Raw genomic sequence first — 22,735 nt, 5'->3', positions numbered from 1 at the left:
GCAGGAGCAGCAGAGAAAAGTTTTTCAGGTAGATGTTTTCTGTGCTTCCAGAGCTGAGGTAGTAGCTCAGGGCTTAACCCAGACAGAGGCCGGGAGGACCATGGAGCCAGGAGACTGAGGGAAGAGCCTTCTAAACTAAGACATTTGGGGTTTAACCTGAGGGCAGAGGGCCATGGGCCAAGTTTATGGAAGAGGTGAGCCGACCAGAGTTGGAATTTGGAATTCTTTTAATGGATCATCTACTAATTTCTGCCACAAACCTCCAAAGCACTGCAGTCACTCCACAATGACACTAAAATTGTTCTACTCTACTCTTGGATTTCATCATCAATTACCTCTCTCCACACAGCTCATGGGGATGGGGCGGGGGGGGGGGGGGGGGGAGACCTCTTTTGGGAGGGGAGGGAGTAACCTATCTGGATTTCTCCTAAGAAGTTGCCTCCCTGATTACTACCCAAGCAAGTGATGTCCAACTCAGGCTTCTAGGATTAGGATCCCTGGCCCAAGCTCTTCTGTCCCACAACCCTCGCTCGTGAGCACAGGACCTGCAGCTGAGACGTGGCACTAAGTTGGCCCATGATCATGCATGAAGAGAGAGAGAGAGAGAGAGAGAGAGAGAGAGAGAGAGAGAGAGAGATGAGGACGGCAACTCTGTGGCAGGTAAGTATCTTCCACTTCCCAGGTCCTTGGCAGACATTACTAATCAATGCATCACTCTCAGACTGAGTCAACCCAAAACTGCAGGCAACCAGGAACAATGAGAGTTGGTACCTGGGGTGAAGCAGATTTATCATTTTTTCCCAATGTTTATTCATTTTGAGTGGGGAGAGGGTCAGAGAGAGAGTGAGAGAGAATCCCAAGCAGGCTCCATGCTGTCAGTGTGGAGCCCCACTCAGAGCTCAATCCCATGAACTTTGAGATCATGACCTGAGCCAAAGTCAAGAGTTGGATGCTTAACCGACTGAGCCAACCAGGCACCCCAGATTCACCATTCTTGTCCCAGACCCAGACGAGACACAAAGGTCAGGATGGCTCTAAGTCAGAAGCCAGGCAGGAGAGCAGTCGGCAATAAGCCCAAATTTCAAAAGCCCTGAGGTACATGTGCCCCTATGATCAGCACTCATGTATCCTTTGGATAAATTCCTAGTAGTGCTATTGCTGAGTCATAGGGAAGCTCTTATTTTAAATTTTTGAGGAACCTCCACACTGTTTTCCAGAGCGGCTGCACCAGTTTGCATTCCCACCAACAGTGCAAGAGGATTCTTGTTTCTCCACATCCTCGCCAGCATCTGTAGTTTCCTGATTTGTTCATTTTAGCCACTCTGACCAGTGTGAGGTGGTATCTCAGTGTGGTTTTGATTTGTGTTTCCCTGACGATGAGCGATATGACGGGCATTGAGGAGGGCATTTGTTGGGATGAGCACTGGGTGTTGTATGTAAGTCATGAATCACAGGAATCTGCTCCTGAAGCCAAGACTACACTGTATACACTGTATGTTAGCTAACTTGACGATAAATTATTTAAAAAAAAAAAAAAAGCCCTGAGATACAGGGCAGGCAGGGGGTGGTCAGGCTGGGCCAGACAGAACTGCAGAGAAGGAGGTGATGATTCACATGCATCCAGAACTTTAGTTTACAAAGCACTTTCGCTAACTGCCCACAACTCTCGAGGTAGAAATTACTCACTTCCATATTATAGACGGGGAAAAGGAAGCCCAGGGGGAGTGTATTCCCCTGACGTCACCAGTGGCTGCTACTGTTCTGGTCTACCTGGAGGATACACTTCTGAAATGACAGGCTGGTGCCTCAGGAACACAGGTGAGCACAGGACATAAGACCAGATCCTCTCTCCTCAAAATTTATCCTTGAGCTAAGGCCCACCAGGAGGCCTAGCCACTGATGGTGGTCGTGTGCCGTTAAATGCTGGAGCCCCAAGCTTGGGGGGCACGGAGCAACAAGGAAGGGGGATGCTCTGACTCGTACCTACGCTGGTTCCTGGGGGGTGTGAACGCTCTCACTGTGGCCTAGTTCAAGCTACCAGCGTGGCATCGTTGGGAAGAGATGAGCCAGAAGGAGGCGGCCCCAGCTCCCGGATGGCAGTGCCCCAGAGATGCATGGCTACGGTCCCTGTGTGTGGTTGTTCTGTTCTCCCTGGGGTCTCTGAGCCCCGCAGGCTCTTTCCTGCCTGGGTGAGAGTTCCTTGCTGTGCTTGCAAGTAAAGGGCCTAAGAACCCTCACTGAATCTGCGGGGGAGTCATCTCATGGCCCGTGTTCTGGTTTCCAGCTTTTTGATCTTTTCCCCGTTGCTCCCTCAAGGGAGGGGTGACAAGGTCAAGCAGGAACCCTGAAGACAGCTGGAAGCCTGGCGGGGGTGGTGGTAGTGGTGCAGCCGTCCTTCTAAGACCCCTGCCTGGAGCCCCTTCTCCCTGTTCCCTCCGGCAGCCCCTCCCCTCCCTGTGGGGGCCTCACAAACAGGCTGGGCAGTGGCTGCCACTTGCTGTGCACAGATGAGAAGTGGCTTTCCGGGAGTGGCCAGGGACCCAGAGAAGCTGGGAAGGTCCTCCAGGACCAGGATTTGGGGGGGTTGGGGGGGAGAGGTCACCTGTCCTTCATCAGTCACTAGAGCCTATCTGCATCTTCTTTTCTTTTTTTTTTTTTTTTAATTTTTTTTTTCAACGTTTATTCATTTTTGGGACAGAGAGAGACAGAGCATGAACGGGGGAGGGGCAGAGGGAGAGGGAGACACAGAATCGGAAACAGGCTCCAGGCTCTGAGCCATCAGCCCAGAGCCCGACGCAGGGCTCGAACTCACGGACCGCGAGACTATCTGCATCTTATTCTGGGTCACAGGCAGAACCTAGAAGTGACCATACTCCTTTCACAGACACACATGTGGCCCAGGGAGGGGCAAAGGCTTTTGATTCATCAGGATTCGGGCAGGATAGGGACCCATGCCCATGCGCTGGCCAGCCCACCACTGCCTGCCCCTGTCCCTGTACACCAGGGGACACTGCACAGACGACTTGGCAACAACCAGACTCTGCTCTGCCCTCTGGTCTGGAAGCCCTGTTGAGTTTCCCAGCAGTGACACTCTTGCTTAGGAAACTGATCTTGTGGACAACAAAGAACAAAAGCTGCCCCCTAGTGGCCGCGCAACAGCAGGACTTGGGCTTGAACAGAGGAGAGACCAGGTGGCCTGGCTGGAGCTGGGTCCCTTGGGGTTAAGGACAAGGGGCGTCGGGGAGACTGTACTGAATGGGCAGGAATCCCTGTCCCAGGGGCAGCAGCGCTTACTGAGCTCCAGGAAGTGGTCTCATGTGGCCAGAGGTTCTGATTTTTAAAGAGAAGCCCGATATCCAAACTTTTATGGGAAATCTCTTGATTTTTAAACGCTGGCAGCTAGTTACAAAAACCTTTTTTATATCACATCGGCTCGAACAAACCAAACACATCTTCAGGCCACTCTCTGCATGCTCTGGTCTTGAGTTTAAATGGAAATCTCTTACCCGTGGGGCTTCCTCTGCCAGCCAACGCTGTGCCCACCTCTAGATGCTCCCCTGCCGCGCCTCCAGTGTGGGACACTTCACACACCCCTGAAGGTGGCTGAGCAAAGCCCTGCTTCCAGACCCCGTGCTCCCCCCTTTGAAGGTCATGCCAGGAGACCCTGACAAGGGTCCTTGCTGTACACCCTCCTCCCCATCCTCCATTCTTGATCCTCAAAGACTCAGAGGTAGGCCTTGCCCCAAACCACTGCTATGCTATTGTGCTGATTTCAGAGCTTCCTGTACCCGGGCCTCCTCGCCCTCCCTCAGCACATTCATCTCCTCATCCTTCCTCTGAAGCCACCAGGACCTACCATCCCTTGGTCCCACCCGTCCTGGGTCCTTCACTGCATCCTCCCAGCCTCCCCTCTGCCGCCCCCCATCATGGTCGCCCTTGCTCGGCCGGCTCCGGGTGCAGCTCCCACTCATGTGGCACCTAGTGCCCCCTCTGCAAGTCCTGGCTCTGCATCCAGCTGGCCCAAGTGGCAGGGAGACCACCTCACCGCTGCTAGTCCCATGGAAACTCCCGCCACTAGCCTCTTGGGGTGGGAACTTGGGGCTTTCCAGAAGCCCCCGCACCCTGCTCTGTATAGCCTTGCCCCCTCTCTTGGAGATCTCTAGTTGCCCTTCTCCCTCCTCAGACCTCCATTCTGCCCCCCCTCCCTGCATGCTCCCTAGGAGAACAAAAGCACTCACCAGAGGTGTGCACAGCCCCCACCCGCTGGGGACGTGCGCCCAAGCCTGCTGCCTGTGTCTCTGTAGATGGGCTCCTGCCACCCCCACCCCCCAGCACCTGGTCCCACCCAGAAACCACAAGCCTCTTGTGAGAGCTGGAGACCATGACCCTCCTCTGCTCTGGCTCACACTGGAACCCAGAAGGCTCTACACATCCAGCTTCAGCCATCTGTGGAACCCTGTTTCTTCCCCAGCTCACTCTCTTCCAACTCCATAGGACTTCTAGTTCCTCACGCACGTGCCCACTCCTGCCCAGGGCTTTCGTCCCCACCCCCTTCCCTCTGCCCTCCTCAGGAGCCACACGGCTCCCCCTATCACCTCCAGCCACTGCTCAGATGCCACCTTCTACTGAGAACTCCTGGCCACCCTGTTTAACCTAGACATGGATGGTGGTGATGGCAGCCCAACATTGTACACTGTGCACTCAAACGCACACTTAATAATGGGCAGAATGAGGTAAATGTTAGGCTAAGTTACACTTTACCGCAAAAACAAACTGCACACTCCCCTCCCCAGCCCTATTTTTCTCCCTGGGGCTTAACTCCTCCTGACATGCTCTGTATTTGATTCACTTATTTTCTGCCCCCTCTTCGCCTATAGAATGTCCTCTCCATGAGGGCGGGGGCTTGAGTGTTTTGTCCACTGATGTGTCCATCCCAACACCTAAACCAGTGCCTGGAACCCGCTAGGAATGGAAGCTCACTGTCTGTCGAATGCCTGACACACGGCCTTCTGCTTCAACGGTCACCAGGAAAAGGGATGTTCCTTCCCGAGTTGCCTCCACTCATCGCCACGCAGCAAGCCCTCACTGCCACCCTCAACAGCTTGAATGCCACAGACGGTTTGAAAGTGGTCTTTAAAATGGTCCTGAGACATGGCTTATGCCCCAACGGTAGATTCTGGCCAGTCCTGCTGGCCTGTGGGTCCCCAGGGCAGAGGTAAGGGCTGTCAGGACACAGGAGGAATGCAAAGGAATAGGGTGAAAACAGCAGGACCTGGAGCACACCTGTGCACGTAGGGTGGCGGTGCCCAGGAAGCACGTGCAGGATGTCCTTCCAGTGAGTCAGGCTTGCCTGTCAGCAGCGTCTGAACCTAATAGAGCTCTCGGAGCTGTTTCCTCATTTGTAAATCAGGACAGTACCTTCCCCAGAATCATGAGGGGCAAGTGAGAAAAATCATGTAAAGCGGCACACTGGAAATGCAGGGCGCAGAAGTTTCCCAGCAAGCATGCCCACATTGAGCCCTGGGTATTTGCTGACCCCCAAGCAAGGGCCACAACCTCCTTCTCAGGAGCCAACTTCAGGTCGCAGCCTCTCCACAAGGCGTAGTCCCCCAAACAGCCTGCAGAGGGCACCACCATCACAGCTCTGAACATCCTGTGCCCAAGTTCTGCCTGGTGCGCACCTCCCACCTCTGTGCCAGAACGGGGGGCACTGTGGCTTTGCAGATAACAAGGACCTCAGTGGCCGTGCCCCAACTCAGGCAGGACCCTGCACACAATAGGTGGCCCTCGCCTCCCCCTTACCTAGGGGATCTGACCCCGTGGCCTGTGGCCCAGCACCCAGGGCACTCGCAGGGAGGGTGGCAGAATTCAGCCCTCCCGCCCCTCTTTGTTCACCAGAGATTCCAGGAGCCTAGAGAGATGGGCAGCATGTGGGAACAGGGGGCTCGGGACTGGAGGTCATGCCGCTACTCAGGCTGGTATCTGGCCATCGCCCAGGAAGGAGGTGGGGAATCGAGGGACCCCCAGCAGAGCCAGGAGCGGTGACTACCACCCTCTGGCTACCCCACCCCTAGGAGGGCAGCTCTCTGGCCTGTGCCCATCTGAGCTCCCCCTCCACAGGAAGCTTCCAGGGGTGGAAGCTGGAGGCAAGGCTGGATGGGATGCTTCAGCCCTGGTAGCCCACCCCCTGGTGTCAGAAATGCTGTGTGTGCCCCAGTCTGGGTTCTGTCATACTCAGCGGTGGCACTGGGCAAACAGAACCCATGGGGGGGCCTCAGCCTACACATCTGTTAACTAAGTGTGGGGGTGGGGGCGGGGTCGTCACGCTAGATTGCCCCTCCCATGACCTCAGGTCATGAGTATCCCAGAAGGCAGGGAAGTTCCAACCGCGCAGGTCAAAGGCCCCCGTTGACCAATCTGAGGCTGGAGGCTGGAAGTTGGGGGCCTGGCCCCCACCCCTACCATCCCTGCATTCTGGAGCAGCACTGCCTTTGCAGGAACGCATGAAGCTCAGCAGGTTACTGTGCCGGCCTCTGAGGCCAGGCAGCCTGGGGAGGAGCGGGAAGCCTCTGAAAGGGGCCCTCCTGCCCTCCCTCCTACTGAGACAGCTCCCCAAACTGAGCCTTTAGCAAGGAGGTTGTTTAGGCTGCAGGGTCTGAGCCCCCAGAACAACCGTATCTAATGAACACAGATGCCCAGGCCAAGATTCTGCCCCCTTCACTCCCCTTCCCCTCTAGGTGCCTACCCAAATCGGGAACCTCCTGGGCCACCCCTGGGCAGGTGAGGGGGCTCACTGGGAGGATTGAGCAGCAGGCTCTGTAAGTCCACCACCAGGACAGACCGATCAGATTCCCTGCTCACACCCTTGGCCCCCAGGGCTCTTCCTGCTGTTCATGGTTTGGGGTCCTGTGGTTTAGCTCTGAGTACTCGAATCACACCCAAGTGGCTAGCTCTGCTCAATCACTACCTGGGGGAACCAGGGCAAGTCACCAGCCCTCTCAGAGCCTCAGACCCCCACCTGACAGGCAGTTGCCCTGAGACTCTACTATGAAAGTGGACAGAAAGCACAGGACGAATGTTGCAGCCTGCTGAATTATGAACAGGAGACTTGACCCCCTGCCCTTCGGCAGGGGTGGAGGCATTTTGGATCTGAGTGGATGCAAGGTAGGTCTCTCTCCTTGGCTCCCCCAGCCCTGTCACCAACGTCTCCACCCACGAACACGCCCCAGCCTCACCTGCCCCTGTGAAGGTCCAAACCATGCACACCTCAGGGCTGGGTGGATTCGCATTGGTCTTTTATTGGATTTTCCATGGGCAGCCTGCATACCTCAAACTGCTACCCAGCTCCTTGGCCCTTCACCACGTTCCTGGCTTCTGCTCTGGGGACCTAGCTGGGAGCTGCCAGCCCAGCACCGTCTTCTCCCACGGCCCCACAGGCTTGGGCTGCTTCCTTGAGACAAACCCAGTTTTCCCGCTGCCTCCCTCTCTGTGCCAGGCTGCCCAGACAGGGGGCACGTTCCTGCATTGGGCACAGCCAAGCTCTCCCGGGGAAGAGGCTCCAGCCCAGACCCCCGGCAGTGCCTCCCCATCTCAGGCCACTTCAGACCCTGCACAGCACGGCACAGCCCCGTGGGCTCAGACCTAAAGCTTGGTGTTGAGGTGGAAGAAGTGGGGTGCTGCATAGGTTGTGGCAGGTGGCACGTGCCATGCAGACGAGGCTGGGCAAAGTCTGTGGCGAAGGGCACTGTCGAAGGATGCCGGGGGGAAGTGCATCAGACCGGTGGCCATGGGGGAGGGCGCTGTAGTGGCTAGGAAGTGGGCCGGGAAGGTAGGGATGACCAGGGGGCTGAAGGGGAGTGTGGCTTGGCCCTTTAAGTGGTCCGGGGTGCCGGCAAAGTTCAGCGGGCAACGCAGCATGGTGCCCCTGTAGGCCTCGGGGAGGGTGGGCCCCAGCGCTGGGCCCAGCAGGCAGGACACGGCCAAGCCGGACCCCACGGATTTGGCCCCACACTCCTTGGCGTCCACCTCCTTAAGAAAGGGAGACACTGCCCGCAGTTTTTTGCCACCAGGGGCAAAGCCCTCTTCTTCCAGGCTGCGCTTGTTGCTCAGGCCTGGGATGCTAGGGAAGGTAGGTGGGGGTGCAGGGCTCTCGGCAGAGACCTTGGCCATGGGGGACACCCAGCAGGCTTTGGGCTTGGGGTAGGGGCTGCCCTTTCTCGAGCTGCCTTTATGGAATGCAGACGGGCGGTTGGCATCCCCGCCCCACACCAACTGGGGCTCTTTGACCAGCAGGCCCTCCTCTTTGCCAGGGGGCCCTAATAGCGCCCCATCTTTAAGGCTGGGGAAGAAGTCCCGGGGGTGCTGGCTGACGGGCTTCAGCACCTCGGTGGGGTACGCATGGAAACAGCCAGTGAAGATGGGCGCTGGCAGGCGAGGACCGGCCAGAGCCTCCTCCCTGAGGCTGCCACCAGGTGCCTGTAAACCCTCCTGAGGGGTCAGCCGGTGCCTGGAGTTCTCAGCTGGCTTTCCTGGGCTCTGAGGACTTTCGGAGAGGTGAACAGCTGGGGATGCCTGGGGGTCCCCATTAGGGCTGCTTGCCCCGTGGCGACAGCCCTCCTCCTGGCACTGCAAGGCCTCCGCCTTGCTCACCTGGGCCAGGAGCTTCTTTTTGGCCAGTGGTGACATGATGCCATGCGTTCCTTTGCAGTAGAAGCTGGACAGGAGCCGCTTGTAGGCCTCAGGGCAGCTGCTGGCACCCACGAAGGGCAGAGAGGTGCCCAGGGCTGGGCCTGGCTGTTCTGTGCCATCCCTGGGGGGCTCCTGGCTAGGAAGCTGTGCCAGGTCTGTGGCAGCATCTGTCTTGGTCTTTCCTGGCATCATCTGGAATGAGAAAAGTTCATGCCTCAGGGCTGGGTGTGAGCCACATACCCTGACCTGGGGGCCCTATGGAGCAGAGTCACAGAGGGGTCCCAAGAGCCTCTGTTCACTCTTTCAGCACCTTTGTGAAAATTTTTCAAACGGTCTCCTGTCCTCTGAACGGGCACAGCATGGTATCAGGACACAGGGCCTGGTGAATGAGGTGCGGGCTGGAGTTCAGACCCCACAGGGCCTCTCATTTGAACGGGCACAACCATGACCCTGGAGCCCCCCACGGATCTACCGTCAGAGTAGGTTCTGGCTATCCTGGGCAAGGTGCTCTGCAGCCATGACGTGGGTGGTAAGAGGGAGGTGTTTGGCAGGGGACCAGGGGACAGGGAGGCCTGGGGTCAGCTAGTGGCCCAGGCAGGCTCAGAGCTTACTTGGTCTAACCGCTTCTCCTCCTTGGCCTTCTTCGGCTTCTCAGGGGCCCCGTCATCCCCGCGGGGCTCCTTGGCCATCTTGTATTGCTTCCTGGGCTTGGAAGGGGGCAGTGGCTTGTCGTCCTCCCCCTTCAGGTGCCGCACGTATGGGAGCACCAGCCTGAGCAGGAGCACAGCGTGTCCACCAGGAGGCCAGCCTGGCAGGCACGTGCCACACCTCCCACCTCTCTCCCTCATCTGGCCCAGGAGGCGCTTGGTGTGGCTGAGCTGGGCCTGGGCGGTGATGAATGCGGTGCAGGCAGCTCAGGCTTGTACGTCCAGTGGGAGGTGTGGACGTCCTGCTCGCCCCCCCCCCCCCCCCGCCCCCTGCCCCCAGGTCCTGCTCTGCCCCGCCCCGCCCCGAGGTGAGGGCCGAGGTGTCCTGCAGGCAGTCTCACCCGGGCCCGGGCCCCCGTACCTCTCGTAGTGGCGGCGTGTGCACGTGGCCGCGCTGGTGCTGCCCGGGCTGCCCCCCAGCTCGTCGTACACGTTCTTCCAGAGGCGGCGGCCAGTCACCTGCAAGGGCACCTCATGAGGGCACGACCGGCACACCCTCCCCTGCTGGTGGAGTCCTGGAAGCTCCAGGTCCCCACTGGACAGGGACAGGGACTGCAGTTTTGCAGCTGCTTCTCCCCCAGCAGTGGCGGCGGGGAGTTGGGAAGGGGATCGCCTGGCCGCTAGCCAGCCCTCCCTCCCAGGGGCCACTGCCCGGCTGCTGGCCCCAGCAGCTTTCCAGGCAAAGGGAGCACGAGGAAGACAGAACAGATGGGAAGACAGGAAAACTTGCTTTGAGCAGCAAAGTACAAGCCGGCAAGGCAGGCCCTCTTCCCCCACAGCACATAGCATGCAGGAGAGCTAGGGAAGGGGCGGGATTTGGGACCCTGCCTCTGCCTCCTATCTGGAGGTGGGGACAGGGCCCTTCCTCCCCAGACCCCACAGGGTGCAGTGGGGAAGGCCTGGGAGATGCAGCATGGCAAGGACCCAGAGGTGCCTCCTTACCATCTCATAGGCCCCCAGCTTCTCCACTGCTTTGTAGATCTTCCACAGGTTAACTGGAGAAAAGAGAGGGCAGGGCCCCTGTCAGCCTCTGTAGGGGGAGGGCACAACCAGCAGCCCATTCCCGTGGACCTGTCAGGCAGGCACAGAACCAGCACACACCCAGACAGGGCCACTGCAATGGATGGGTGGACTAGGCCCTGTGCACTGGCAGTCCAGTGGCCAAGGAGGACAGAGATCCGGCCCCACCCACTGCAGCCCTGTGCCTGGAGGGGGGTGCCCTTTCTGTGGGCTGGCATCACCCAGGGGTGTCCAGAGTGGAGGTGCCTGCCCTGACACCCTATCTGGATGGGATCCCCTGCCAGGCTCCCCCTCCCTGCCTGCACCCCAGGGACGCACTCTGCTTGAAGCCGAGATGGGGCACCCTCTCGATGGGCGTGTGTCGCTCCTTCATGAACTTGTAGAGGCTGACCAGGAAGGCCTGCTCCTCCTCCCGCTCCTGGTCCTCCTCCCGCTCCCCGCCTGCCTCGGGGGAGTCCTGGGGAAAGAACAGGAGGCAATGGGATGAGCCCCCAGTTGGTGGGTGGCTGGGGACAGGCGGAGCCACTGGCTGCTGGGGAGGAATGAAACATGTGGTCCCCAACCGCAGGCTCCCGTAGGAGGGAGCAGGCTCCCAGCATCCAGCTTACGGCTCTGGGCTGGAGTGATCTGTCTCTTGGCATCAGAAAGACGCAGTTGTCAGCTGTTAGTACCCAGGACCCCAAGTCAGGGTCCCCAGAGGCCCAGCTCCAGAGACAGCCATAGGAGCAGCCCTGCAGCTCCCCAGGCCTCTCTCCAGGCACAGAGCACTTCTCTATCTTGCTCTGGATTTGTTCTATCTGTGTCTCAGCTCCTCTACCAGACTGTGAGCTCCTGGTGGCAGGCTCAGAGTCCCCAAGCCGAAGGAGCAAAGGTGCTTGGTGTTTTCTGGCACTGCGCGGTCCTGTGTCCACTGAGCCATTGCTGTGGTGGCCTGCCTCTCTGAGCTGCCAGTCTGCGTGCTGAATTTAGGCTGGGTTCCTGACACACTTCTGTCAGGACGTTCGGTTCCTGCTTCCAGAGGGGCAGTGTCTGCTGATGGTATTCATTTGGCTGGTGGCTCAGGGCAGTGGGGTATGGTTGAGCTGGGGCTCAGGGCTTGGAGAGCAGACAGCTCCCAGGTCCTGGATGGAAAGGCCCCAAACACCAGAAGGATGTAAACCATGAGGGCCTAGAACAGTACAGACAGCTGTGCATTCCCAAAACATTCTATTCAAGTACCGTTTCAGTGTTTCTGACACTGAACGAAGACCTCCGACAACGAATGGCACGCAAACTCACGCGTCACCTATGAAACTGTGACGCACTGGAGACCAAGGCAGCTGGTCTTGTGCAGGCCTCAGAATGAAGGCACTCCCTCGGCAGCTCTTCCGCGCAAGCTGTGAAAAACCGTTACCATTTGCAACTACTCTTCTACGTGAATCAGGTTTTTACTCCAGGCTGTGCCACCAAAGCAAACGGCCAAGACGAATGGACGTTCAGGCCAATGCTCCACTGGGTCGCCCACGGCTCCCTCTCAGACCCTGCTCACCGAAATGGCCTTAGTGATCTCGCTGAGGGACTCTAATACCCACGCTGTAAACTTGGAGGGATGCACAGATGTACACGTGGTTTTACATCTTAAAACAGTGCTTTTATCGGTTTCATTCATCGGGGCTCCAGGCAGATCTTCATTTGATAAGAGGGTTCTGCTAGGAAAACTAAGTCTGAAACCCCTGCCATGGGTCACGGGAGGATCTTCCTGTCCCTGGCTCCCAGCTCCCCACACCTGAGGGCTGGGCCCGGCTCAGCAGACTGGAGCGTGGGGAACACATCCTCCTGAACGCTTGGGGAGTCCCGAAGTTCACCTGGGAGGCTGTGCACAGGTGAGGGGGGGAGGGGCAGGGAAGAGGCCCCCAGGGGTCGCCCAACTCACCTCCAGATGGATGGGGCTCTGGCTCCTGCTCTGTTCACCATCGCGTTGAGGGGACACAGATGGGTCTAGGGGATCACCCTCCTCTGACTGTTTCCTTTTCCCTTTGACAGGAGGTGCTGCAAAGACGGGAAGGGGAAGGGGTGGGGGAGGGGGGAGAGAGAGCACTTGAGACACAGGCAAGAAGAACAGGCAGCGAGGAGAGGTCCTCTGGGAGAGATGGCAGGTCCTCCCATCCCCCATCTGAACCCACCAGGTGTGGAGCGAGTCCTCCCCTTCCTTCGGCAAAGTGTCCCCTGCCTCCTGGTCCCTGGCTGCACACAGGCTGGCCCTTTACACACACCTGTGGGCTCACCCCGGTTGGCCAACTCTGCTCTCCCTCCTCTCTGCCAGGCTCACCTCCGACTGAGCCCCACACCTGCTGCTGTTCCTTCCTCTGTTCCAGCCAGCTCCCCACATCCTTTGAAAGAAAATTTAAACCACCCTGGGGTCACGTCAGAGGAGAGTAAGGTCGGGCCATGGTGCTCAGGGAAACCCTGTCTCCAAAACCTGCCCCACATTCAGGCAGAGCGTTTTCACAGCACCTCAGCCCAACTGGGAAAGCTGCAGAGGTTCCCATGTTTGTGAGCCCAAGAGCACCACAGCGGGTGCTTCGGTCCTCCAGGAATAATCGAGAAGGCTAGGAGCTCCTGTTTATGAAACATCTGACCTTTCTATGAGCACCGGCAGAGGGCTAACTGTCCCTCATTAGGCCACTTGCTCCTGTCACCTGCAAGGGTCTCACCTGACAAGCCACTTCTTGTGGGTGGCCCTTCCCAGCCCCCAGCCTAGCACAACCATCTTGCTCCGCTGGGCACCCTCGGCCACTCACAGCCATCCGGACTGAATTGCCCACTGCTCATGTGGCTTCCTGACGGCTCAGCGAAGCCACACAGTAGGCGCCGGGTTTCAGTGAGAAGGAGCGTGTCTCACAACAACATGCATGGAGGGCAGGAGGCGCTCGACTTTACCAAGGGCAGCCACAAGCTGATAACTGCAAGGGCACAACACCCGTGTCCCTGCAAAAAACACTGGAAACCGCCTCTAGCCCTCGGACAAGCTGGCAGTGCACCCCAGACCAGGAGCCCCGGGCTTTGGATCTCCCCTTCTTTCTAACCTTCTCTTCCTTTTTGTTAACCTAGTATGAACGCTCCCATTTTCCTGGTTTGCTCCAGCTCAGGAAATCCTTACCACTGGGCACCTACGAGCTCCCCTTTCTGTCCTGGAGAGAAAAAGAATCGCCGTGACAACAACAAACGCACACCAGCATGGCCCACGAGGCCAGAACCTTTGGCCACGGGATGGTGTGCCCTTCGGTGGTCGCTCATGGAAGCTTCACCCTGCTTGCAACTACTCGCTTGTGCCGCACGGGTCCCTGGCTCTTCCACGTGTGTTCTCTTATTTAGTCCCAGAAGGGAGCTCATTTTTTTAAAAAGCGTTTATTTTGAGAGACAGAGAGACGGTGTGCATGCACACACGTGAGCGGGGAAGGGGCAGAGAAGGGGGAAGAGAGAGAGAATCCCGACATGGGGCTTGATCTCACCACTGTGAGACCACGACCTGAGCCCAAATCAAGAGTCAGGCACTTAACTGACTGAGCCACCCAGGTGCCCTCAGGAGGGATCTCGTTTAGTTTTTTTTTTAATTTCTTTTTAATGTTTTTATTTATTTTTGAGAGAGAGAGAGAGTGTGTGTGAACAGAGGAAGGGCAGAGACAGGGAGACATAGAATCCAAAGCAGGCTCTAGGCTGTTGGCACAGAGCCCAATGCGGGGCTCAAACTCGTGAACGAAGATCATGACCTGAGCAGAAGTTGGATGCTTAACTGACTGAGCCACGGAGGGGCCTCCAGGAGGGATCTCCTTTTATTTTATTTGTTTTAATTTTTTTTTAACGTTTATTTATTTTTGAGGCAGAGAGAGACAGAGCATGAACAGGGGAGGGTCAGAGAGAGAGACACAGAATCCGAAACAGGCTCCAGGCTCTGAGCTGTCAGCACAGAGCCCGACGCGGGGCTCGAACTCACGGACTGCGAGATCATGACCTGAGCCGAAGTCAGCCGCTTAACCGACTGAGCCACCCAGGCGCCCCAGGGATCTCCTTTTAAAGAGGGGAAACTGAAGCCAGAGAAGCTAAGTTGCTTGTCTCCCTGGGAGACCAGGGTTCAAAGTAAGGTCTGTGTGACCACCAATCCAAGTGGCCTGGCCTTGCCACCATCGTGGTTGCTGTTGTCATCACCAGCATTTAAAAAGCCTTGATGAGAAGTCCAAATAAGCCTGGAAGAGAAACCAATCCTAAGGCTTGTCAAAGAGAAAGGCACTCAGGCCTTCTTCTCAGGCTGGCTTCTGACCAATCAAGACATGGTCAATATCCAGAAATAACCAGGTGTTAACAACTGACCTGCCCCCACCTCCCCAACTGATGCCTTTCCAACCAAGTTCTTGATGACTCTATGCCTCAGTCTTCCCTTCTGTGAAATGGGAAAGACCCTGGAGTCCCTTGGCCACTCTTCCTGAATTCCTAAAGTCCACCAGGTCACGGGCACAGCCACTTCCCCCAGCTCTTCTCCCTGCCCTCCTGCCCTCTCCACCTGTCCTTTTTTCTTTTTAACATTTATTCATTTTTGAAAGACAGAGACAGAGTGCGAATGGGGAAGGGGCAGAGAGAGAGGGAGACACAGAATTTGAAGTAGGCTCCAGGCTCCAAGCTGTCAACGGAGCCCCGATGCAGGGCTCGAACTCACAGACCGCAAGATCGTGACCTGAGCCGAAGTCGGGCCCTTAACCAACTGAGCCACCCAGGCGCCCCTCTCCACCTGTCTTCACACCCTCTCTGCCTTCTTTCCTGCTTGCTCAGCTTCTCAGCATCAAAGGACTCTCTCCACCCTGAGTCCCTACATGTGGTGATCCTGGGGCTTCTCACTGGAGCCTTCCTACAAACTTGGTATGTGACCCTCATAAGTGGCTGCCCTCAGCTGCAGAAAAATAAAGTGGTAGGATCAGTACCCATTAGAATCACCAGGGAGCGTTTTAAAGACATTGGTGACTGTGCCCCCACCCCCAGTCTGATTTAAGGTTCTGCAGGGGCATCAGTTTAAAGCTCCCCAAGAGATCTTAAAGGGGGCAGCCAATTTGAGAGCCACTGGGCCAGAGGACCTCTATCCCTTCTGCTTGGTTCCAGAGTTGGTAAGCTCTGCCTGGGCCACGCTGAGGGGAAAATCTCCTGGAGCCAGGCACTCAAGTTACCTGGAAAGGAGGTCACCAATCTGAGCCGTTTAACCCCAGACAGGAAAAGGATTAGAGCTCTTGCCTAGAGCCACAAAGGGAAACACTCTCTTTATCTCTGTGTCCAGCTGAGTCCCCAAATGAACTCAGCCTCCACTCTCTCCCAACCAGGCTAGCATGCTCTCTGCCTGGCAGGGCCTTCTGGGCCCCACTTCCACAGCCTCAGCTGAGGGAGAGGACAGTCCTCTCCCTCCTTCTCCAGGGTGCCCTCTGTCCTGTCCCTGGCTACCCCAAGTCATGGAACCCCAGGGTTCTAGATCATCTTCATTTGGAAGAGGGTTCTGCTAGGAAAACTAAGTGTGAAACCCCTGCCACAGGTGACAGGCGGGTTCCCCTGCCTGCCAGGTTCCCAGCTCCCATACCTTCCAGTGCTCTGAGGAAGGGCTGGGCTGCTCTCCCGGCTCTGCAGGGGAGGAAAGAGGCTCGGGGACCGGCCATCCCAGTCTCCCAACCACATCCAGCCTGCAGAGGCAGAAGAGTCCCACCTGCTCCTGAGTGACTGCTGCTGCCCAGCAACCTCTGAGTTACTGTCCTGCTATCGCCACAAAGCCTCAGATGCCCCACTGGAACGGGAAGGTGGATGCAACTTGCAAGAAGAAAACCACTGCCGGTCTAAGGAATGTCGTTCAGACATGGCTTTTTCCATCCAGGAAGCAATAATGACAATAATGATGATGATGATTTCATTGTTTACTGTGAACACAGCTGGAATCTATAAGGTATGAGATGGGGATCTAATCACATTTCCCCCCAACGGTTACGTGTCCCAATATTGACTGAGTGATGCCCTTCCCCCAGTGATTTGAAATGCTACTCTCCCCGTAATCTAAAGGTTTATAAGGAATTTATAGGAGGGGCGCCAGGGTGGTTCAGTCAGTTAAGCGGTCAGACTCTTGATTTTGGCTCAGGTCACGATCTCACCGTTCATGAGATCCAGCCCCACATCGGGCTCTGTGCTGACAGTACAGAGCCTGCTTGGGATTCCCTCTCCCTCTCTCTCTGCCTCTCCCTGATTTGTGTGCTCAAGCTCTCTCTCTCTCTCTCTCTCTCTCTCTCTCTCTCTCTCTCTCAAAACAAATAACAACGAAAGGAACACACCTGAAACCGTTTCTGGAATTTTCTACTGTTTCCTTCACTGTGGAATGCCAGTACTCATGCATGCTGTTTTAACTGTAAAACTGACTATCCAGAGGGCAAGTCCCCCATCATTACTCTTTTTAAATAATTATGTGAACTTCAGGATAATTTGTCACATTCCCTTAAAAAAAAAAAAAACCACTGGGGTTTTGGTTGAATTGCATTTAAACTTAGAAATTACTTTGAAGAAAGAGAACACCTTTCTTTTTTTTTTTTTAATTTTTTTTTTTCAACGTTTATTTATTTTTTGGGACAGAGAGAGACAGAGCATGAACGGGGGAGGGGCAGAGAGAGAGGGAGACACAGAATCGGAAACAGGCTCCAGGCTCTGAGCCATCAGCCCAGAGCCCGACACGGGGCTCGAACTCACGGACCGCGAGATCGTGACCTGGCTGAAGTCGGATGCTTAACCGACTGCACCACCCAGGCGCCCCAAGAGAACACCTTTCTGATATGGCACCTTCCTTTTTTCAGGACCATATGTCTCCCCAGATTCAGGTCTCCCTTTGCTGTCCTCAGACGTTCCTTCTTAAAGGCCCTGTGTGCTTTCTGTTGAGCTTACTCCTTGTGTTTTGGGCAGCTAGATAACTGTGAGAAAAGCTTTGATAATCTACAGCAGGACTTGGCTCCACAGTCTCTGTTGTTTCCTCCTCTCACTGTTGGGAAGAGAACAGGAGGCTGCTGGTTGGGCCAGGAGTTGAGCCCTTGGGCCCTTGTGGCTCCGTGCCTCACTGGGGAGTGAACAGGGGTGGCAGGGTGCTTGGGGGTGGCGTGCTGCCCAAAGCCCTTCTGGTATTAGGAATCTGATCTGTTTAACTCCATGGTTTGTGTTAAAGTCCAAGCTTAAACCCCAGCTCCTGAAACCACAGCAGTGAAGAGGTTAGTTTCAGTCACTAACTCCAAAAGAGGACGCTCCCTGGAGTCTACTCGTTCTCAAGCGATTCCTTACTTCCCTTTCCAAATCATACACTCCACCAACTCAGCTCAGTGCTCTGCCGGGCCGTGGACTAGGCATTTTTGTACACCGCTTCACTGAATCTTCCCAGCCACCCAGTGGGTTCTATCTCCCCCCTTTTACAGATACAATACATGAGGATCCGAGAGGTTCATCACTTGCCTGAAGTCACCCAGCTTACTAGTGGCAAAGCTGGGATTCAGAACCAGAGCAGTCTGACCGTCCCAAAACTGAGCTCTGAGAGCTGGACTTTTTAATGGAAACAGGGAGACGCCAAGCTCCTTATCTGCTCAAAGGGTGCAAGCTTGCTTCTCTCCCTGAAAGAAGCAATCTCCCATCACACCACTCCTATTAATCTGCTAAAAAGTCTGGCTTCTGCTGACAAGCTGAAATCAGGTAAGAGTGGGAAGGGGCTCTGCTCCACAGAGCTGCATCTTTTATCAAGTCAGCCACTGCTTCTGTACTACGGTATCCCTTTCATGGGTGGGTGTGCTAGACCCCCATGGGCCCGATGTTCTAAGCAGGACAAAGAAACAAGGCTTCCGACACAAACCACAGCCAAGTGTGTGTGTGTACCCACACCCCTCAGTGGGATCCGAGGTCTGCCTGTGCTGCTCACTCCCCACTGTATCTCACTGTCCAGAGCAGCGTGAGGCCTGGAACAAGTGCTCCATAAACAACCACATGGATGCAGTAAGACCACGTGATCTCAGATGCTCTTGATACCCCAGAGAGGGGCTTGGGCTGTGACTAGTTCAAAGCCATAGAGCCCGTCAGAGACCCAGTGCCAGACCGCACCACTTATATCTCTCTCCTCTCCTCTGCTCTCTCTTTCTTTTGCCCTGCCCCGCCCCGCCCCATTCACCCTTGGTGTGATGGGAAGGAAGCAACACTTCCTTTCATGAAAAGTCACCCACTGGGAGCACTGCATCAATTGCGTCAATTACGACAATAATGGTAACAGCAGCCCAATAACAACCAGCAGAAACCGCCCCACCTCGCCTAGCCCCACCTCGCCTGAGGTTGTTGGCTTAAGTTTCTCTTAGTTTGAGCCGGAGCTGAAACAAAGACAGCCTTTGAGGCCGCCAGTCCACTCTGTGGCCCAGGAGCCGGCTGCCTGGCAGTGTCGGTGCGGAGCTTTCTCCAGTGGGCAGTTTGGGGAGGGAGGACTGCCAAGGGCTGAGGACGCATGAGCCGGACAAGGGACCCCCGAAGGGTGCAGCTTCTGCCCCAGCCCTGCCTCAGTGTCTCAGCTGGGGCACCGGAAAACGGGGTTTGAGAGCAGCTGGGGCCAAGACGACAGTCTTGAGAGAAATATAGAAAGGTAGGTGGCATGGGGGCTCCAAATGTGAGACTACCATCTCCTAACCGCACTAGGACTCTTGTCCCCCTTTAGTCAGCTCTGGTATGTCCTAAAAGACCCTATGCCAGGATAGGCTGAATACCCACTGTCCCCCCCCCCCCCTCCAAGTCTGGGTGGTATTTGATAACAGTAACAGCTCCATGTAAGGACTGTCTCCTAGGTCCCCATGAACTTTAAGTTTGTGTTCCCATTCCACCTAGGGAGAAACTGGGTTCAGTGACTTGTCCAAGACATGACCCACGAGTAGAGACACAGCCAGGACATGAGGAAGGCTGCCTAACTCCTGCCAGGGGGCACTCCATAGCCTTTCAGCGTTTCCACCCTCCTGGTAGAGACCCCAGGGGGCTAAGAGGGAGTATGGGCAGTCCCTGGCCTACCATCAGGTAACAGGAGGGCAAGGGGGAGGGGAGAGGTCTTGGGAGGTCTGCCTCCCTCTCACTGCCAGACCTCACTCTAAGCCTCAGTTTCTCCACCTGTAAATCAAAGGAAGAGGGACTGATCCCCTGAGGTCCTTTCTACCTCTGCCACTCTATGTTCCACACGCCCCAGGCGGGTCCCCAGGGCTCCGGCGGAGTATGGAACTCTACTCTGGGCGCTAGACTCTCTAGTCACTATCTCCTACCCCTCCTTTGCCCCAGGGGGCATGTAGGCACAGAGACGCTGACTCCCTCAACAGTGGTGCTCCGGCGGGGGGCGAGAAGCACCTGTTATCATCCCCTCGGCCCCGCGGACCCCTCCCTGACAGCTGACCGGCCGAAAACAAAGGGACGCTGGACCCGGCCAGCACAGTGCCCCCGGACTTGCACCCTGAACCCTCAGAGTCCGGCGCTTAGAGAGCCCCGCCACCCCCCACCCACTTCAGCGGGGCTGAACCCCACCTGAAGGCGCCCCCGGACACTCTGCGAAGGGACCGAGATGCACCAAACTCCGCAGCTCCGGCTGAGCGCGAAGGCAAACATCTCTCCTTGCACGGTCGCAGCCTGCGCTTCAACTCTCTCGCTCCCCCCCACCCCCGCCCCCACCCCACCCCCGCCCCATCACTCCCGGGGCCGCCACCTAGTCCCTTCAGGAGACCCGAGGAAAGAGAAGACACAAGAAAGAGGACGATAGCAAAGAGGGAAGATATAGCTCTTTCCTCCCGGGCGGGTGGGGGAGGGCAGAGGAAGGTGGACAGGAGACAAGAATGAGAGAACAGAGAAGAAAAGAGAAAAAGGGAAGAGAAAAGAGAAAGAGAAAGGGTAGGGGGCGGGAAGCCGGTAACCGCCGAAGGATCAGAACACCCCTTTGCTGAAAGAGGAACAGTTGATTCTTCAAAGTGCATTGAGCAAGTTCTTCAAAACCCGCGCAGAGTCACTTTCAGGAAACGGCGGCCGCAGTGGAAAGCGCCCCGCGCGCGCCCAGGGACCCCGGTGCCTCTTCTCGGCGGCGCCGGCGGGTTCTGAGAACCGCGGGGATGTGACGGGGCGGGGCGGGGGGGGGGGGCAAATGGGGGCTGGGAGGCAGAGAAACTGCTGCGGACAGCCTGTCACAACAAATTAGCTGAGACCAGCTCGAGATTGAAACCACAGCAGGAAGTGGGATGACAGAACCGTACAGGACTTGGTAAATTTCAGCCAAGAGACGACGAAAAGAGTTTCGAGATAAACGTCCGGGAAGCCCCTGGCCGCCAAAACTTTTTGTCTCTCCTTTTTTCGAAGAGTGAGCGCCGACACCCAGCCTCACCCCTCCCGCGTAGGGTGGAGGGCGCTGGCGCCCCAGCGGAGCTAGGGTGCCCGCGCCTTCGCCCCGGAGTCCACCCCCGGCCCCGCTCCGCCCCTCCTGGGGGCCCGGATGGCCACGAGGGCCCGGAGGGCACCTGGCAGGGCAACCTCGCCCTCCCCACGAGGCCGCCAGCCCCGTCCCGGGACAGGCCAAGGAGCTGCTTACCCATGGCCCGGAGAGGTCCCTCGGCGCCCGCCCGAGGCCCTCCGCACGCGCGGCTCTCCAACCCCGCGCTCTCCGCGCAACTGGCCCTTGGCGCAGCAAGCCTGCCTCCTCCCCACAGCCCCGCCCCGCCCCTCCCGGGCACCGCCCCCGCCCCGCTCTGGGCTCCGGTTGGTGGGTCCAATTCTTCCGCGCGGGGGTCGGGGCCGCCCCCTGAGCCCGAGGACCTCTGGGAGTTGTAGTGCGCTTTTCCCTCTCCCCAGGCTCAGAGACCGAGGTACCTGAGATAGGCAGGACACGCAGGAATCGCTGCTGCCTGTGCCTCTAGGGACAAAACTAACCTTGGAAAATTCCTCGTTGCTCGTCAACGGGACCCTGGGGCTGAGTGGGTTGAGCAAAGTGCATCTGACTTTGACTTGAACTGAGTCCTGGGTATTTTCCAACTCCCACCCCGCCTAACATAGAAGTAGAGGCGGTTGGTGTTAGCTAAACAAGGACCCCAGACCAAACTAGCAAGTCCTTTGGTCAAAATTCTGTGGGGTCCCAGAAACTCTTGGGGCAATGTCTGCAGATGTCACAAGGCCAGGGACTGGCAGCTACTAAAGCATTCCAACAAGGGAGCATGACCCCTGCTTGGGGAGCTGAGGGTGAGGCTAGAGTGGAATGGGCACCCGAGGAGCTGCTGAGCCCGCCGAGGCAGCTTCCACCGCAGGGAGGAGTAACTTGCCCAGGTGCGCAGCACAGAAGAGGAAACCGAGGCTCACCTTTGAGAGCCCAACGTCTCACAGCATCATCCACAACAGCCAAAAGGTGGGAACAAGCCAGTGTCCACGGACAGATGAATGGATAAACTGTGGTGTGTCCATATAATGGAGTATCATCATTCAGCCTTAAAAAGAAAGGAAATTCTGACACATGCTACATGGATGAATCTCAAAGACATTATGCTCAGTGAAATATGCCAGTCACGTAAGGAGAAATACAGTATATTCCACTTATACGAGGTACTTAGAGTCCAATTCATAGAGAAATAGTAGAACGGTGGTTGCCAAGGGCTGGGGGAAGGGAGGAAAGGGGAATTGGTGTTTAGTAAGTACAGAGTTTTCCTTTTGCAAGATGAAAAAAGGAGCAAAGGATGGTGGTGATCTATGCACAACAACCTGAATAACCTTAACGCAGCTGAAATGCACACTTCAAAATGGTTACAATGGTAAATTTTATATTATGTATATTTTATGGCAGTTTGAAAAAAGAGGTTGAGGTTTCAACATTTGGCTAGCTAGGACTTGAACCCTGTTCCTAACACATAGTAGGCACTCACAGTTTCTTCTGTTGATTATTTTAGTACAACAACTCTAGATATTTCCCATCAAATCGCTGTCCCCATTTTATAGGGTAAAACTGAGGCTCTAGGAGGTTACTCGCCTCAAGTGATACAACTGGCAAATGGCAGAGGCTGAGTGAAACCCAGGCACTGGGGCTCCAGAACACGCCTCCTTAATCAGTCACCTCAGCCATTTCTCAGCAGTGCTGTTAACAGAATCAGGGACAACAGCCTGAGGAGAGAGCGGAAGGGAAAGACACAGCGCTGGTGAGGAAGTAGTGGGCCAGCAAGATGCCCACCAGTAGCTTCAACGGAGTCCTGGAATCCAGGAGTGAGGTGTAGACTTGAAATACAGGTGGTTGAGGAGCCCTCGTACCCAGGCACCCA

The 22,735-nt window shown here is 56.4% G+C and overlaps 1 protein-coding gene across 2 annotated transcripts; it reads right to left on the bottom strand.

Annotated features, from left to right (window-relative positions):
- Positions 1–7,278: 7,278 nt before the first annotated feature.
- Positions 7,279–21,133, bottom strand: ARID5A (AT-rich interaction domain 5A). 2 transcript variants are annotated; one of them, XM_047853946.1, is made up of 7 exons: positions 21,028–21,133; positions 12,328–12,443; positions 10,734–10,872; positions 10,338–10,390; positions 9,757–9,854; positions 9,300–9,459; positions 7,279–8,880 (listed from the first exon to the last, which is right to left on the bottom strand). In XM_047853946.1, the coding sequence occupies exons 1-7, from the start codon at positions 21,029–21,031 to the stop codon at positions 7,642–7,644; spliced, it is 1,809 nt and encodes a 602-aa protein (XP_047709902.1). In that variant the 5' UTR covers positions 21,032–21,133; the 3' UTR covers positions 7,279–7,641. The 2 variants fall into 2 exon arrangements, with proteins under 2 accessions (XP_047709902.1, XP_047709903.1); XM_047853947.1 differs by lacking the exon at positions 10,734–10,872 and having other exon boundaries at positions 21,028–21,053.
- Between the last annotated feature and the right edge of the window lie 1,602 nt (positions 21,134–22,735).

This window comes from Prionailurus viverrinus, chromosome A3 (genome assembly GCF_022837055.1).
Source record: "Prionailurus viverrinus isolate Anna chromosome A3, UM_Priviv_1.0, whole genome shotgun sequence".
In the NCBI taxonomy this organism is placed as follows: Eukaryota; Metazoa; Chordata; class Mammalia; order Carnivora; family Felidae; genus Prionailurus; species Prionailurus viverrinus.
Note: the sequence above shows the minus strand (reverse complement) of the source record. Positions and strands in the feature narration are given on the sequence as shown.

What these genes read in the sequence shown, in the direction of transcription:
- ARID5A (XM_047853946.1), bottom strand. An exon ending in AGCTGGGGGCCTATGAGATG is followed by an intron (nt 9,855 to 10,337) that starts GTAAGGAGGCAC and finishes GTGCCCTTGCAG; the next exon opens with GTGACTGGCCGCCGCCTCTG. An exon ending in AGGAGAAGCGGTTAGACCAA is followed by an intron (nt 8,881 to 9,299) that starts GTAAGCTCTGAG and finishes TTCTCATTCCAG; the next exon opens with ATGATGCCAGGAAAGACCAA.